Raw genomic sequence first — 17,500 nt, forward strand, 5'->3', positions numbered from 1 at the left:
GTGTCTTGTTTTCTAGTGCAAATATCTAAACATCCTTAAATCAAGAATAATTTACTGGAGATGAGAAATGAAGATATGAAGTATCCTGTGCGTAGTGTGCATGTAGTGTGCATGTAGTGTGCATGTAGTGTAGTGCTTCACATGTAGAGTCCTGCAGCGGGGTACAGCATGAAGGGGGCGATGCGGTGCTGCGAGGGGCTCTCCAGCATGTGTTTACGGTAATAACGGCGCAGGGCCGGGCTGCTCGGGTGCTGCTGTCTGACGTGGAGGAAGTACTCGTCCGGTCGGCTGGAGGTGAAGCCACAGTCCTCACACACGAAGATCTTGGAGCGCCGCTGGCGGTAAGCGTACTGCTGTCGCATGCCGTGGATCTTCCGCAGGTGAGACTCCAGAGAGCAGCGCTGCGTGAAGGCCTTCTCACACAGATCACAGCGGTACGGACGGATACCTGCACACACACACACACACACACAGAGAGAGAGAGAGAGAGAGGGACACGTCTGAAAACATGGAGAGTGTCTGCTTACTGTTCATTCAAATCAGGGTCAGTACAGCAGTGTGCACGCGCAGTATACTCCTAGCCAATCAGCAGTAAGGGGCGTGTCCACTCATGACGGGGGAGGTGCCTGTGCTGTACAGGGTTCGTTAATTTAGGGGCGGGGCTATCAAGATAGGGGTGTGGTCCTAGTAGTTAGGGGCGTGTTTGTTTTGATGATTTTAAATATTAACAGCTTTTCTCAGAAATCACTTACTGCACCTTTAACTGTTTAACGTGTTTGGTTAATATATATATTAGATTACACTTTTTTGGTAACAATCTGATTACTTTTGGATTACATTTAGATTACATTTGTGCTAACCCTTATTTGAGACCACATATATTGAATTAGCCTGTTCTTGTACTATTTTGATAGACACAAAGAAAAAAATATGTTCCAGAAAATATATTCTTATATTCATACTCTGAACAAGAGCCACAATATAGCTACTTTTTCAGCACAACTGTGTTCAACACTGATAATAATCAGAAATGTTTCTAGAGCAGTAAATCATCATATTTGCATGATTTCTGAAGATCATGTGACACTGAAGACTGGAGGAATGATGCTGAAATATATTGTTTTTGTGTATTTTAGTTTAAGTTCTTACATCAAGTTAAGCTGAATGAAAATGTTTGGCAACTAGCTGAAATAAAGAGTTTTTGATACTAATTTCATCTGGGTGTGATCTCACCGGTGTGTGTTCTCATGTGTCTCTTCAGGTCGAAGGTGTCGTTGAAGCCCTTCCCGCAGAACCTGCAGGGGTGTCTCTTGATCATACTGTGGCACTTGAGGTGACGCGTCAGCATGCGCTGCAGAGGAAACACTTTATGACACACGGAGCACAGGAACTCTGACGAGCCGCTGGATTCACGCGCCTGGAAGCAGAGCGAGACACACATGAGCTTCCTGGAGATCCAGGACCAGACCCTGAGGATCTGCAGGAGCTTCACCTTGTTGAGCGGAGCCGAGGCCAGCGCAGGAGGAGGAGGATGAGGATGAGGATGAGGAAGAGCTGTGTGTTTGTGCTCACACACTGACTCCAGACCAGCGCTGGGAGTCTGGACAGACGCTGAAACACACACATTACACAGTTACACACTGACATCTGTTTCCCCTAGGGGTTTTTTTTTTTTGCAACAATCCCATACAAAATAAAGCCAGAACCCAAAAATAAACCAGTAGTATAAGATGATAATAATTTTGGATTAAGAAATGAATCTCTTTCTCTGCTATTATATATCTCGCTCTGACACATATCCCTTTCTAACGCTTCTTTGTTTCTAAAATGTTTAAATAAATCATAAAAAAAGAAGTAAATTTCTTTAATGAATGAAAGAACGAATCCCAATCATTTCCTAAACGTTTGTCAACAACTCATGATTGAAAGTCTTTGTTCTGATCAAATAAAGCCCAGCGACAGAGAGACATCTGAAGCTCTAGAATCATGTTTAATAAAGGATTTCCAGATCAGGAGAAATAAAGCACTTATAGGAGACAATAACTCTCGTCCAGTAAGAGTCCAGAGAAATCTCAGCACACTTTGGGTTTTCTGAAATATTGACATAAAGACAGCATTCTGCAAATTCTTGGAATCAATCATGAATCATGTGATCGAACAGTAACCTCACATTCCCCTCAGGAAACACTCAATAACTCTGGACAAGAGCATTATGATACACATATATTCATGATATTTTACTGAACATTGATATTTATGCATGTTTGAATAAATCATGAAAACAAGTTATCCACTGTTTAACTGTTAATATTTCAACAACAAACTAAGGTACATTTTATTATTGTGTATTTTATCACTAACATTGAATATTGTAGACAAATAGTGAGTAGTCTAATAATCAAATTATTAAACTAGAATTAAACATAAAACACAATGTTTCTTTTAAGATTAAAATAGAATAATTATTTCATTTCAATGATAAAATTGCAGTGTAACTAAAAAGTTCTTATGTAAATTTTTATTAAGCAAAAATAAACGGATAAAATAGAGTAGTGTATACGGACTGACAGGGTTTGTTGTATTTGACAGCATTTCTCTCGAGAGATTTCTTTGACTGTGTCTGATAGATGAATCAAAATGAATCGAATTTCAAGCATGTGAATCGAAATCTCAATAAACCCAACCCTGCAACCAAACCACATTGGACCCCATTGGCTTTCACTGAGTGGACAGTGAACGCAGAAGAAGTCCAGTCAGGTTCGGCCGCCGCGAGGAGAACAGATGAAGATTTTTGTCATTATTCTCAGATGTGGATACCTGTGTGAGGACTGAAGCAGGGCTCCGGCTCCGGCTCCGGCTCCGGCTCCGGCTCCGGCTCCAGCTCCAGCTCCAGCTCCGGCTCCTTCCACTGCCATCCAGCGCAGGCCGACTGCTTCCTCTTGACCAGGAACGAGCGAGGCATCTTCAGACCGGCTCGGACGGACACACAGCTCTGCTTTACAGCTCAGTGTCTAGAGAGTCAATCTGAGAGCGGATGATTTCCATATCTCTGGAGAGAGGCTGCTTTAACTGCTGCTCCGCTGGTTTGCATGGCAGGTAGAGAGAATCTGGGCTCCTCATTTAACTGGACCTGCCATGCAAATGGTCCTCCGGCGCGCGGGGCTGAAGGGCACAGCAAGCTCAGCACTGCTAGGAAAATGTTGCTTTTATTTCACGTTCCAGTTGATTGTCTGTCAGGTTTATGTCACCTAACCTGGGACAAAGGCAATTCAAATGTGCTGCTTTACTGTTGACTATCTGTTAACCTCCCGGTCCAAGGGCTTGAATGGCTTTCTCCAGTCCTGACAGGTGTGCTTTTCTTCTGCACACGTCAAAAGATTCGCCATCAGTTACCTGTCCGTCTAAGCACATCACCGAGGGAGAACAACAGTGCAGATCAGCTGCTGGATAGAGACGGACGCATTTGCATCGCAGCAGGGCTTTAAGAGTTAACTAAACATAAAAACATCACATTTCTCATTTTCATTTATTTCAACTTGATGCACTAAAAATATGACTGCAACTAAAACTGAAATGAAATCCTGCATAGACACTTAAAAACTGAACTGAGTTTAAGTTGAAGCAATAAACTGGAAAATAAAAGCTGTCATAAAAAATAACACAAAAACTGACATTATCTGAAAATAATGCTGAATAAATGCTAACGCTGATATCAAAAAACTATTTAAACGTTATATTTAAGCTATTTACCAAGACAACGTGCCTTATTTTAAACTGATGTACTAAAATAACTACGGTTAAAACTGAAATAAAAATGAATATTAACTTTATAGACATTTAAAAACCAAGCTAAATGACTACAATTAATAACTGGAAATATGTTAAAACTAAACTGAAATAAAAAAATAATTAAACAAATAGTAATATTAAATAATAATGATTATTATAATGTATTTACATTTATTTAATTTGGCAACATTTCTCATTTTCATTTAGTCTAAGTTGTTGAACTAAAATGACTAAAACTGAAAAAAAAGAAAAGAAAAAAAATATATGTATATAGACATCTAAAAAAACTAACTTGAAGTTTAAGTTGAAGCACTGAAATATAAAACTGAAAAAAAAAACTTAAATAGTTATATTAAAAATAAAATAACATTAAAATGGAATTGGAAAATAAAAAAGACAATATTAAAAATAAATACAATAGCTATTTGAAATAAAAAAAATTTACAATTAAAAACCATAGTGTCTTAGTGATGCAACAATAAGACTGCATTGAAGCAGATTGTGAACAGCAAATAAAGCCTTGTGCGTCACTGTGTCATTATGTGTGATTTATATAGATATTATAGATTATATATATTCGTGATGTTTGATGTTCTGCTGCTGAAGGACACCCAGGTACACTAGATACCGTCATCCACACACTCACTGTAACTGTATGCAAATCTGAGAGAGAGAGAGAGAGAGAGAGAGAGAGACAGAGAGAGAGAGAGAGAGAGAGACAGAGAGAGGGAGAGAGAGACAGAGAGAGAGGGAGAGAGAGAGGGAGAGAGAGAGCACCGTATACAGCTGACAGGAGACACACTTCAAACAGTCCACACCGCACCACACACACTCATTTGCATGTTTCTGTGAGCGCTGGCCTGCTCGGACATGAAGAAGGGCACCGTGTTTGACTGGGAAATGTCTCTGTTTGTAATGTGAACCACACCCGCTGACACAGACAGACCTCCACACTGCTCCAACACCTGTTTAATGTTTCTGCCTTTACAATCATAGATTGGACCTCACACTGATTGCTTCAGTTATTTAACTAGCAGGCCTCTGTGAGTTTGTTTCTTCTGTTGAACACAAATGAAGATCATTTGAAGAATGTTGGTAACAGCTGGTGGTAGCCATTGACTTCCACAGTATAGAAAATGAAAGTCAATGGCTACCATCAACTGTTTGGGTATACATTATTCAAATTATATTTTGTGTTCAGTTGAAGAAACAAAATCATACAGGCTTTTGATCATTTGAGAGTGGGTACATGATGACAGGATTTTTATTTGTATTTTTGGATGATCTATCTATCGCTTTTAAAACATGTTTTCATGTGTTTTATTAATGCATAAAGTCACACGGAGTATAATGAACCGTGAAACTGTCATTAAACACAACCATCTTTACATTCAATTCTAACGCTTTTTTAATAATAGAATCCAGTTCAGTCTGGTAGGGAGTCAGCGCTGTGACGTCACCGTATGCAAAGCAGCCGAGCAGAAGACACGCCCACATCTGTTCTCCGCCTGCTGCGCTTCCCTGCTGTTTTCAGGCATGTTTTATTTGTATACAAATCAGTTCACATTCTATACTTTATCTCTACTTTATTTTGTCCGGTTTTTGTTTGATTGTATGTGTTTGTGTGAATCATTTCAATACCAGTGAACCTCGAGTCACCTGTACAAATGTACATCTGACTTCATTTGACCAGTCGCTTTTGTTAAGGCATGACAAAGGAAATAAAAACAAAGGAATTGAACTCTTTTTTTTTTTAAGCAGAGTAGTTTGTTTCACTGCTGTAAATAAGAGAAACTGCATAAGTTCAAATAAAATTATAACAATACTATAACAAACTCTCATTAAAAACAAAGTGGACACTGTTAGAAGAGCTGGCACGTGTTTCCACAAGAGGTCAGCAAAGAGCTTTGAAGACTAATAGAGAGATAGAGATACAGATGATGTCTTCAATGATTGTTAATACAGAGATAGTTCTGGAAAGCTTCTCTCAAAGTTTGTGTCTAATGTTTTTGAAAAGTTTCCACTTGTGTCAGAACTTTCAGAGAACATAAAAAATAACGCTCCTTTGAAAAATGATAAGATGGAAAGTTCCCAGTTCTCTTAAAAATATATATATATATATTCTAAAAAAAAAAATCGGTGTATGTCTGTGTGTGTGTGTGTGTGTGTGTGTGTGTGTGTGTGCGCGTGCGTGTGTGTCATCAGCAGCAGGACTGATCCTCTGGAGATGTTCTTCACTCTTGTCAGTCAGATCAGTCCTCGTGTTTTCTTCTCAGATGAAGCTCGCTCGTGTGTGTGTGTGTGTGTGTGTGTGTTTGATCGTGTTTCCCTCTTTTTAAACCAGGAAACTGTCTGATGTTGAGCGGATGTTGAGTTTCTCTCTCAGCGCGTGATCGATCTCCATCAGTCATGAGGTGAGTCAAAACTCCGATAATTCCTCTCGAATTGTGTTTCAGAAACTCCCCGTGAGTTTGATTAAATATTCCTGATGACTGATGTGTAAATATGAGCTGTTATCGAGTCGATCAGCATCTGAACTGTATTTCTGAACTACAGAAGAATCTTTTTGAGATGTTTCTAACTCTGATCTAAACTCGAGTGCTGATGTTCAGTGTTTTCACATTAATGCGAGACACTGGTGATCTCCTCAGAACAGCATCGGTCAGCTCAGGTCAGAGGTTCAGTTCATCATCATCAGAATCATGAGGAGTTTGCTCAGTCCCATCAGCACCCAGAAATATAACTTATAAGTCTTATATAAATCTGTATTTTAGTGATCCAAGGTGGATTAACTTTCTGCTCTGTGACTGAGTTCATCTGAATGATCAAGAATCATTTCATTTCTGACACACTTTGACTTTCATCTGCTTCCTGCTTCATTCTGCACCATTGAGGAAGTGAAGCAGCAAACTCACCCTCGGTGAACCAGTTAACTCTGATCTTCCTGCTAGTTTACCATCTACATGCACACACACACACACACACACACACACACACATGCATGCACGCACATACTCACACACACACACAAACACACACACATGCATGCACGCACATACTCACACACACACACACATGCATGCACGCACGCACGCACATACTCACACACACACACACACACACACACATGCATGCACGCACGCACGCACAGACATGCACACACACATACACACACACACACACACACATGCATGCACGCACATATTCACACACACACACACGCACGCGCACACAGACACACTCACGCTCATGCACGCACACACACACACACACATGCATGCACGCACATACTCACACACACACACACATGCGCACACACACACGCACGCACACACACACACTCACGCTCATGCACGCACATACACACACACACACACGCACGCGCACACACACACACACACACACACACTCACGCTCATGCACGCACATACACACACACACACGCACGCACTTGCAAGAACATGATATAAATGTAACAACAAAGCATTTTCTGAGATCAACATTCTTGGAATGTTGTTATTTCTGCTTGATACATGTTGTAAGAAATGCTTTTTTTGTAACGTTTAAGTAACGTTCTAATCACAACAAGAAATCTAGACAGAAAATTACAAATCAACATTCAAATAACATATTTTGGGTCAAAATAAAGTTAGTGGAATGTTGTGCAGAACATTTCTGTAACTGTTTTAGAAGTAACTCTAATCAGGACACAAAACCTGGACATTTTATCCTTTCAAAAGAATGTTCCCACAATGTTTTTATTACATAAATGTGTTATAGAAATGAGTTAAACCTGACAAAACCTCCTTTTGTGGATGTCCTGATTTCCATAAACTTTTTATTGGTAAATAGATTAATATAACCCTGGAGCACAAAAGAAGTCATAAGGGTTAATTTTCTGAAATTGAGATGTATGCATCATCTGAAGCTGAATAAATCATCTCTCCAGTGATGTCTGTTTTGTTCGGAGGACAATATTTGATAATCTGGAATCTGAGGGAGTGAAAACATCTAAATATTGAGGAAATCATTTTTAAAGTTTGTTCAAATGAAGTTCTTAACAATGCATATTACTAATCAAACATTACGTTTTGATATATTTACGGTTGGACATTTACCAAAATGAACCCAATCTTTCCTTAATATCCTAATAATTTTTGGCATAAAATAATTAATTTTGACCCACACAATGTATTTTTGGCGTTTTTCCGTTTGAAGATGAGCGTGAGGTTCACAGTCGGTCATCAGACGCTTCTCTCAGACAGAAATACTCATGAACGCAGCGTGGTGTTTGCATAAACTTTAATAAATAATCTGGGGCACAAAAACCCAACGAAGGAAGGAAGTATCTACCCAGCTAACAGAAAATATTCTTGTAACGAATGCAACATTCTGAAACAATAACATAACAGCAATAACCAAAAGTTTCCAGAACAAAATATTCGGTGAATGATGTTTTGTGCTAAGGTTTCAAGAACATTATTAAAGAGCCGATCACACTGTTAGGGTTAGGTTCATCTCTTGCAGGGCGTTTGCTGTTATCTGTTAGTGATGTGTGATCCATCTTCTCAGGTTAATGACCCGTCTTAATGACTTCTGCTCTTCTTATTACTCTCTCTTCCTCTTCTCAACACATTTAAAGCCTGTGTTTGGTGGACGTGCAGTGACCACATGATAGGATGACTCTCAGTCAGATGCAGATGTGATTTGTGGTGTTTTCGGCGCGGTTGATTGTTAGCGGCTCTGATCAGAGGTGGAGCTGTCGTATCTGAGCGGAAGTCAAGTATAGTATCACATCGTTTAACTGAGAGTGTTGCAGAGGAGGACAGACTAGGTTTCCCACATCCTCTCACACACACACACACACACTGCTGCACATGAGCGGTGTGTGTGAGAGCATCTGTGTGTTTGAAGCTTGTGTGATCAGGTGTTTTCATCAGATGCTGTACGGTTGATCTCTTAAACCCCAATCTCTGAACCAAATTCTCACTAGCTTAAACCCATCAGTGGAATAAAGCACTCTTTCTGCTAAACCTCAAACACGTTAGAGCAGTGTTAGGCTCTGTTTGCAAATCTCATGCAAAACTCTAAACACATTCTCTTTCACTTAAACACATTTTCACTGCAAAATGCTAAACACAAGCAGTTGCACAACGTTCAGTATTTGAGTGTACTGTAACATGATATTCATTTAGAGTTTTATTTAATCTTTTTGGCCTTTGCAGTTACAAAACTGTTTACTCAATAACATACTCAACATCACAAACATTTGCTCAGTTTTTTACATGGATGACATTACAGTTTTTTACATGGATGACATTACAGTTTTTTACAGACGCTAGGACACATGTCTCAATACTTAGCTCACTTTTGCAAAACTCTTCACACAGTTTTCCTAACCATCTTTCAGCTTGGCAAAGCAGTTCATTTCACATCCAAAAGCCACTACAACTACCAAAACACTTTCTTCAGGTCTCAAATCAACTCATTCTTCCAGAACACTAGCAAAAGTTGACAGCCGACAAACACACTTTGTCTCCCACAAAACAATGAGCTAAAAAACACTAGCAACATGTAGCATTATACAATGATTTCTTGTGGAAAACAAGGACACATCTCTGTTTATAATTCACTGCAATATATGTTACTGGAAGGAATCAGACATGACGCAGAATTCATCAATATTTTATGTCGTTTATTTATTTTTATTTTTTTGCAGTAAAAAAGTTATTACAAAATACAAGGATTTGTGTCCACACCATCCACTGATACAGATATAATAGTAATGCTAATCTACTAATTGTCCAGTTGTTTTATAGCATTTAATTTTAAGATTTAAAATATATTTCATTCAAATATTACTGTAGAAATGTAGCAAATTGCTGTCTTATTAAGTTTTGTATTATGGTATTGTTTTGAACAGTTTTGAAAACAGTATGTAAGCATGTGTAAATTGGCCTGTGCGTACAAAGAGTTTTGGCAGTTGTTGTGTCTGAGTGAGAAAAGAATTCATCAAATTTGAGATATATATATATATATGTGTGTGTGTGTGTGTGTGTGTATATATATATATATATATATATATATATATATATATATATATATATATATATATATATATATATATATATATATACAAATTTACAACATACTATGGACCTCAGCCTCATCAAATTAGATTATTTTAGTTAAATCAGCAGATGTTTTAAGAGTTATCAGACAGTGCTTGAGTGTTTTAAAGTTTACCAGATAAGTGATTTTGTGTTATCAAACTCTTTAAAATGTTTTAAATAGTACCATACAGCTTTTAAGTGTTTTTAAGTGTTATTAGATAGTTGTAACTGTTATCAGACAGTTTCTTGGCACTTTTAAGTAATCAGACCGTTTTATGTGTTTTAAGTGTTTTTAAATATTATCAGACTGTTTCAAGTGTTATCAGATAGTGTTTAGCTGTTGTCAGACCTTTGCTAGGCATCTGTAGATGTTATCAGACCGCTTTTAATTGTTTTTACATGTTATCAGACTGCTTTTAAGTGTTCAAGTGTTTTTATGTTTTATAAGACAGTTTTTAAATGTTATCAGTAAGTTTTAGGTGTTTTAAGTGTTATCAGAGTTGTAAGTATCTTTAAGTGTCATCATCTGTTTGAAATTTACATGTTATAAGACAATTTTAAGTGTTAACAGACAGTTGTTTAAGAGTTTTTAAATCTTAATTCAGTTTTAACTGTCTTTAAGTGTTATCAGGCGGTTTTTTATAGTTTTTACGTGTTGTCAGACAGTTTTAATTGTCTTTAAGTGTTTTTGTCAGTGTCATTTGACAGTTTTAAAATGTTTAAAGTGTCATCAGATACTTGTTTAAGAGTTCTTAAGTGTTATCAGACAGTTGTTTGAGAGTTTTTAAGTGTTATCAGGCAGTTGTTTAAAAGTTCTTAAGTGTTATCAGACAGTTGTTTGAGTTTTTAAGTGTTATCAGACAGTTGTTTGAGAGTTTTTGTGTTATCAGGCAGTTGTTTAAAAGTTCTTAAGTGTTATCAGACAGTTGTTTAAAAGTTCTTAAGTGTTATCAGACAGTTGTTTAAAACTTCTTAAGTGTTATCAGACAGTTGTTTGAGTTTTTAAGTGTTATCAGGCAGTTGTTTAAAAGTTCTTAAGTGTTATCAGACAGTTGTTTGAGTTTTTAAGTGTTATCAGGCAGTTGTTTAAAAGTTCTTAAGTGTTATCAGACAGTTGTTTGAGAGTTTTTAAGTGTTATCAGGCAGTTGTTTAAAAGTTCTTAAGTGTTATCAGACAGTTGTTTAAAAGTTCTTAAGTGTTATCAGGCAGTTGTTTAAAAGTTCTTAAGTGTTATCAGACAGTTGTTTGAGTTTTTAAGTGTTATCAGACAGTTGTTTGAGAGTTTTTGTGTTATCAGGCAGTTGTTTAAAAGTTCTTAAGTGTTATCAGACAGTTGTTTAAAAGTTCTTAAGTGTTATCAGACAGTTGTTTAAAACTTCTTAAGTGTTATCAGACAGTTGTTTGAGTTTTTAAGTGTTATCAGGCAGTTGTTTGAGAGTTTTTGTGTTATCAGGCAGTTGTTTAAAAGTTCTTAAGTGTTATCAGACAGTTGTTTAAAAGTTCTTAAGTGTTATCAGACAGTTGTTTAAAAGTTCTTAAGTGTTATCAGACAGTTGTTTAAAAGTTCTTAAGTGTTATCAGACAGTTGTTTGAGTTTTTAAGTGTTATCAGGCAGTTGTTGAAAATTTTGTAAGTGTTATCAAACAGTTGTTTAAAAGTTTTTAAGTGTTATCAGGCAGTTGTTTGAGAGTTTTTGTGCTATCAGACAGTTGTTTGAGTTTTTAAGTGTTGTCAGACAGTTTTAAGTGTCTTTAAGTGTTTTTGTCAGTTTCATTTGACAGTTTTAAGAGTTCTTAAGTGTTATCAGACACTTGTTTAACCTTTTAACTGTCACCCTCATTTTTGAACATAGACGTGGAAGTATACTATTCACACTTAAATTGTTATAAATCATAAACGCTTTTGAATACAGACCAAAGGTTGGTCTCTTTTTAAAGAAGACAATCTGCAGATTATTGCAGAAGTGAAATCATTTTAAAAAATGAAAGCATAAAAAAGTTATAGAAGTTTAAATTTACTGTAAATACGTTTATTATTTTATTTTTATTATATTTTATATAAAATAAATATTTAATAAAATATGTTTTAATCCAAAATTGCTATAAAATTAAAGCCATATGTCTAAATAAGTTGTGTTCCAAATTTGAAGTTGATATGAAAAAAATGTAGGTTCATATGCAATTTTGTTTAGGCGTTATACCACAAAAAGCCACCGGGGGCCATTGAAACTCCATTGAATTTTTTGGATGCATTTGTTTGTCACAAATGTATCAATTTCTCTCTCAATATTATGTCTATGACAAAATAACCACCAAATATGGAATCTTGAGACTCAGACCTTTCCAACGATATGTATTTTGTCAAGATTATGAAAGGTTTTGATTCTAAAAGACCGTAATATATTTGCAATATGACCCCTCCCACTAAGGGGGAGGACCACGCTAAAAGATTTTAAAGTACGATTTCCATGGTAACGCAGTGTTCGATTTCAAAATGGTTTTCATAAGATGAATTTGGAGTATATAAGCTTTCAAATGATATATAATTTATGATGATTACTAAAATATGTGATAGGGAAAAAGGAAGCGGAATAGATTTTTTGTAACAAAGGTCAGAACTCCAGTTATGATGTATATGTTTTGAGGTGCACTCTTTTTATAAATTAATCTTTTACTGTTCCTTCATAATTTCTTAACAACAAAACGTGGTCAAATATCTATTTAGGAGTCTTAGACTTTTCCAACGATATATAGTTTGTCATGATTAGATTAGGATATAATTGTAATATATTTAAGTAAATTTAGGTGTCCCGTATACGGGACGGTGACATTTATCAGGTTAAGAGTTCTTAAATCTTAATTCAGTTTTAACTGTCTTTAAGTGTTATGAGGCGTTTTTTATAGTTTTAAAGCTTTAAGTGTTTTTGTCAGTTATCAGACAGTTGTTAGAGAGTTTTTAAGTGTTATCATGCAGTTGTTTAAAAGTGTTATCAAACAGTTTAAAAAATTTAAAGTGTTATCAAACAGTTGTTTAAAAGTTTTTTAAGTGTTATCAAACAGTTGTTTAAAAGTTTTTAAGTGTTATCAGACAGTTGTTTGAGAGTTTTTAAGTGTTATCAGGCAGTTGTTTAAAAGTTTTTAAGTGTTATCAGACAGTTGTTTAAAAAAAATTAAGTGTTATCAAACAGTTGTTTAAAAGTTTTAAGTGCTATCAGACAGTTGTTTGAGTTTTTTTAAGTGTTGTCAGACAGTTTTAAGTGTCTTTAAGTGTTTTTGTCTGTCATTTGACAGTTTTTAAATGTTTAAAGTGTCATCAGACAGTTGTTTAAGAGTTCTTAAGTGTTATCAGACAGTTGTTTAAAAGTTTTTAAGTGTTATCAGACAGTCGTTGAATTTTTAAGTATTGTCAGACATTTTTAAGTGTCTCTAAGTCTTTTTTCAGTGTCATTTGACAGTTTTTAAACTTTTCAAGTTATTTTAAGTGTCATCAGATAGTTTTAAAGAGTTTTTAAGTGTTATCAAAGTTTTAAGTGTCTCTACGTGTTATCAGACAGTTTTAAGTGTTAAGTGTTTTTTTCAGTGTCATTTGACAGTTTTCAAATGTTTCAAGTTGTTTTAAGTGTTATCAGACAGTTTTAAAGAGTATTTAAGTGTTATCAAAGTTTTAAGTGTCTTAAGTGTTATTCGATGGTTTTTAAATATTTTAGTTGTTTTAAGTCTTATCAGACAATGCTGTAAGAAAAAATATTTTGTTTTTTCTTTAAATTAAGTAGATTTTTCTGTCTCTAAAACTCAGTGATCAGTTTCTCAGAAAACAATGCCATTGTGTATCTCCAGTAAATGCATCTTAAGTCAAGATTTTCCACAGTGTGTAACCTGACGTCCTCAGGTTGATTCTGTCATGTTGTAATGTACGGAGTGAAGCACAGCTGCAGGTTTGCAGACTGAAGTCTCTGTTCAGTGTCTGATCTTCATGTCGTGTTTGCAGTGAACAAAGCATCTGTCAGGCGCGGGCCACCGTCATGTTGTACGATGACGGTAGTAAGCGCTGGTTACCGGCCGGTTCTGGTGCTCAGGCCATCAGCAGGGTTCACATCTTCCAGAACCCCAGTAACAACAGCTTCAGGGTGGTGGGACGCAAACAACAGGCCGATCAGCAGGTAACTCTGACTTAGACCATTCAAACCTGTGTGTGTGTGTGTGTGATGAAGATCTGATCCCGTCCGTCATCCGTGTGTCTCCTCAGGTGGTCATTAACTGTCCTCTGGTCCGAGGGATCAAGTATAACCAGGCCACTCCTACGTTCCATCAGTGGCGGGACGCACGGCAGGTCTGGGGTCTGAACTTCGGCAGTAAAGAGGACGCGGCTCAGTTCGCCAGCGGCATGATGCACGCTCTGGACCTGCTCAGCGGAGACGCCGGTGAGAGCTCTGAAGGAGCAGGAGACCATGCTTTTAGGAATAAAGTGTGAATGAAATATGAACAAACCTAGAATATCGAGAGGAACAAATCTGGTGTGTGTTAGAGAAAAAACTCTAAAGATATGGATTTGAATGGAAATCTGCAGATGCAAATAGATAAAGTGTTATAAAAGAAACTCTTAAATGTGTATTTGGGGTGTTTTTCTTTCCACAGTATGGAGCAAAAAACTGAGCAGTGCATGAAAACGCACTCGTTCTCCTGTAGCGTCTCGCCTTAAAATGTGTAAAAACAGCTGTGTGTTTAGAGTTTTTGCTTTGTCTTTACAGCTGCGTGTCCTCCTCCTCCTCGACCGCCTCCGAACGGCCCGAGCGCTGAGGAGATAGAGCAGAAGAGGAGGTACGACCATCATCATCATCATTATCATCATCATGACATGAAAATCAACCCTGATTTACTTCACTTATTCTGGACAAATCAACGTTTGTCTATGTGTGAACTTTCTGTTCATCTGTGAATCCTGAAAAATTAAATGTGTCACAGTTTCCACAGAAATATTGTGCAGCACAGCTGTGTTCAACATTGATAATAATCAGAAATGTGTCTTGAGCAGTAAATCATCATATTATTCTGATTTCTGAAGATCATGTGACACTGAAGACTGGAGGAATGATGCTGAAAATACAGCGGAGCATCACAGAAATACATTACACTTTAACACAGATTCACACAGAAAACAGCTGTATAAATGATAATAATATTTCACAATTTTTACTGCCTTTTTGATCAAATTAATGCAGCCTTGGTGAGCAGAACAGACTTCTTTAAAAAAAAATCCAACTTTTCAACTTTTGGAAACGACTGTTCTCTTCATCTGATGTCATCGATCCCTGTTGTTTACCATCCAATCAGTGGATGACTAAAATCAAGTCCCGCCCACGTGTTGCTCTCATTAAAGGTGCTGTTTTTTGTGTCCCCTCAGACAGGAGCAGCAGGAGAGAGAGAGACAGGAGAGAGAGAGACAGGCGTCTGCTGCTCCGGCTCCGCCTCCTGGCCCTCCTCCTGCTCCTGGCCCCGCCTCTGCACCTCCTCCTCCCCCTGGACCTCCACCCGCTCCAGGACCCCCGCCTCCCCCTCCACCCCCACCTCCTTCAGGAGGAGGCCCGCCGGCCCCCCCACCCCCACCCTCAGGAGGAGGAGGAGGAGGAGGAGGAGGTGATGGAGGTCTGGCTGCGGCGCTTGCTGGAGCTAGACTACGCAAAGTGGCCAAGGTCAGTCACATGATCATCTGACAGATGCATGTATGTCTGAGCTCTTGATTGACAGCTGAGTAGGCGGTCCTTCAGTGCTGTCAGCTACAGACCTGATCACATGACCAGCTGTAAGAGATCTTAGACCAGCGCTTCTCAACCCGGGGCCTCAGCACGACTTAAAAAGAGCTTTACAATTTGGTAAAATATTTAGCTTAATATGATTTATCTAATGTGTGTGTGTGTGTGTGTGTGTGTGCAGGAGGACAGTGGAGCAGCGGCTCCTGCAGTGAGTGCCAGCGCAGGTGGAGGAGGAGGAGGAGGAGGAGGAGGAGGAGGAGGAGGAGGAGGAGGAGGACTGATGGGAGAAATGGGTGCTATTCTCGCTCGCCGGTCAGTTTAACTCCAGCACAGTCATATGATGTGTGCTCTGCAGTACAACTATATACATATATACTTCCATTAATAACCATATGTACATTAATGTAGACCGAAACCATCCGTTTAGACAGGAAGTGGCTGTGTAGGAGTCTCCTCTAGTACTTCCTGTGTCATTTATGCTGCGTTTCCACCGAAATTACCCGGAACATTTGTACCAGGAACTTTTTCCCCCCAGACCTGTTGCTTTCTGTGTTTCCACCACAGTGTAAAATACCGGGAAGATTAGGCAGATAGACTGGTGACGCAGGTCTGAGCTCGTTTCTCACTTGTACTTGAGAACATCAGTCAGCTGACCATGGCTACTGCTATTATCCTCTCTGTATATTTACAATAAAACGAAATAGGATATCAAATACCACTGCCTCACTTAGTTTTCATTTAAACATAATAACTGCTGCAGAACTGTACTTAGTTCAGGGATATGTGTATATAGTCATTACAATGAAACTAAATATTATATAAATTTGCCTTTTTAATTTTAATTTGAACATATAGATAAATTGAATACAGACCAAAGAAAACCTGTTAGATTTACCCCGCAGCTGAATTGTATTTTATGTTTAACCACTAAAGACACATCAGAGCCAGCGGCACATATCAGAAGGTCTATCCGAGATGAGGCTGCTCTCTGCGGATACATGAGGACTGAGCTCCCGCTGATCGAGTGGAGCTCACCGTCTACGAGATCGGCGAAACACATATTTAAATAGGCGCTGTCTTTATAAATAAACCAAAGATTTGAGTTTTTAACAACTACATTATCACCTGAAATACTTTTAAAATTACATTTCATGACACAATAACAGTAATATTTTGAAAATGATTCGAATAAATGGTGGTTGAACTCAACCAATCAGCATGTTTAGCGCCCAAGCCCCGCCCCCGATAGTTTCGGAACTTTGAAATAGTTCCACCTCTACAGCAGGGACTTTCTGAGGGGCATTTATTTACCCGGAACTTTATTTAGTTCCTGGTTCCTGCGGTGGAAACACACCGAGTACCAGTCCCTAGTTCCTGGGGAAAGTTCCTGCGGTGGAAGCGCGGCTTTAGTGTGAATACAGCAGCTCTTCAGCTCCAGCTTCATCTGTGTGTTACAGAAAAAAAGCTGCTGACGCTCCAGCCATCAAGAAAGAAGAAACCAGCAGCGTGAGTGTGTGTGTGTGTGTGTGTATTTATGTGTGTGTGTGTGTGTATTTGTGTGTGTGTATGTGTGTGTGTGTGACAGTTCATCTGATCTCTCTCTCTCTCTCTCTCTGTGTGTGTGTGTGTGTGTGTGTGTGTGTGTGAGACACTCCATCTGATCTCTCTCTCTCTCTGTGTGTGTGTGTGTGTGTGTGTGTGTGAGACACTCCATCTGATCTCTCTCTCTCTCTGTGTGTGTGTGTGTGTGTGTGTGTGAGACACTCCATCTGATCTCTCTCTCTCTCTGTGTGTGTGTGTGTGTGTGTGAGACACTCCATCTGATCTCTCTCTCTCTCTCTCTGTGTG

General features: G+C 38.1%; 2 protein-coding genes across 3 annotated transcripts in view; one reads left to right on the plus strand and one right to left on the minus strand.

Annotated features, from left to right (window-relative positions):
• Window positions 1-137: 137 nt before the first annotated feature.
• LOC128021660 (putative transcription factor ovo-like protein 3) lies at window positions 138-3,187 on the minus strand. Of its 2 annotated transcripts, XM_052608971.1 has the most exons (4): window positions 2,818-3,181; window positions 1,493-1,611; window positions 1,234-1,417; window positions 138-448 (listed from the first exon to the last, which is right to left on the minus strand). In XM_052608971.1, exons 1-4 carry the CDS (start codon window positions 2,960-2,962, stop codon window positions 138-140), a joined length of 759 nt encoding a protein of 252 aa, XP_052464931.1. In that variant the 5' UTR covers window positions 2,963-3,181. The 2 variants fall into 2 exon arrangements, with proteins under 2 accessions (XP_052464931.1, XP_052464930.1); XM_052608970.1 differs by having other exon boundaries at window positions 1,234-1,611; window positions 2,818-3,187.
• Window positions 3,188-6,043: 2,856 nt separating this feature from the next.
• The window catches only part of LOC128020915 (vasodilator-stimulated phosphoprotein-like), a 13,943-nt gene continuing 2,486 nt past the window's right edge, over window positions 6,044-17,500 (plus strand). The window contains exons 1-7 of the mRNA XM_052607720.1: window positions 6,044-6,203; window positions 13,891-14,062; window positions 14,149-14,323; window positions 14,651-14,720; window positions 15,304-15,592; window positions 15,834-15,964; window positions 17,110-17,158. Coding sequence (XP_052463680.1) covers window positions 6,199-6,203; window positions 13,891-14,062; window positions 14,149-14,323; window positions 14,651-14,720; window positions 15,304-15,592; window positions 15,834-15,964; window positions 17,110-17,158 — 891 coding nt within the window. The 5' untranslated portion in view covers window positions 6,044-6,198. The remainder of the gene's footprint in view (window positions 6,204-13,890; window positions 14,063-14,148; window positions 14,324-14,650; window positions 14,721-15,303; window positions 15,593-15,833; window positions 15,965-17,109; window positions 17,159-17,500) is intronic.

This window comes from Carassius gibelio, chromosome A10, assembly GCF_023724105.1.
Source record: "Carassius gibelio isolate Cgi1373 ecotype wild population from Czech Republic chromosome A10, carGib1.2-hapl.c, whole genome shotgun sequence".
In the NCBI taxonomy this organism is placed as follows: domain Eukaryota; kingdom Metazoa; phylum Chordata; class Actinopteri; order Cypriniformes; family Cyprinidae; genus Carassius; species Carassius gibelio.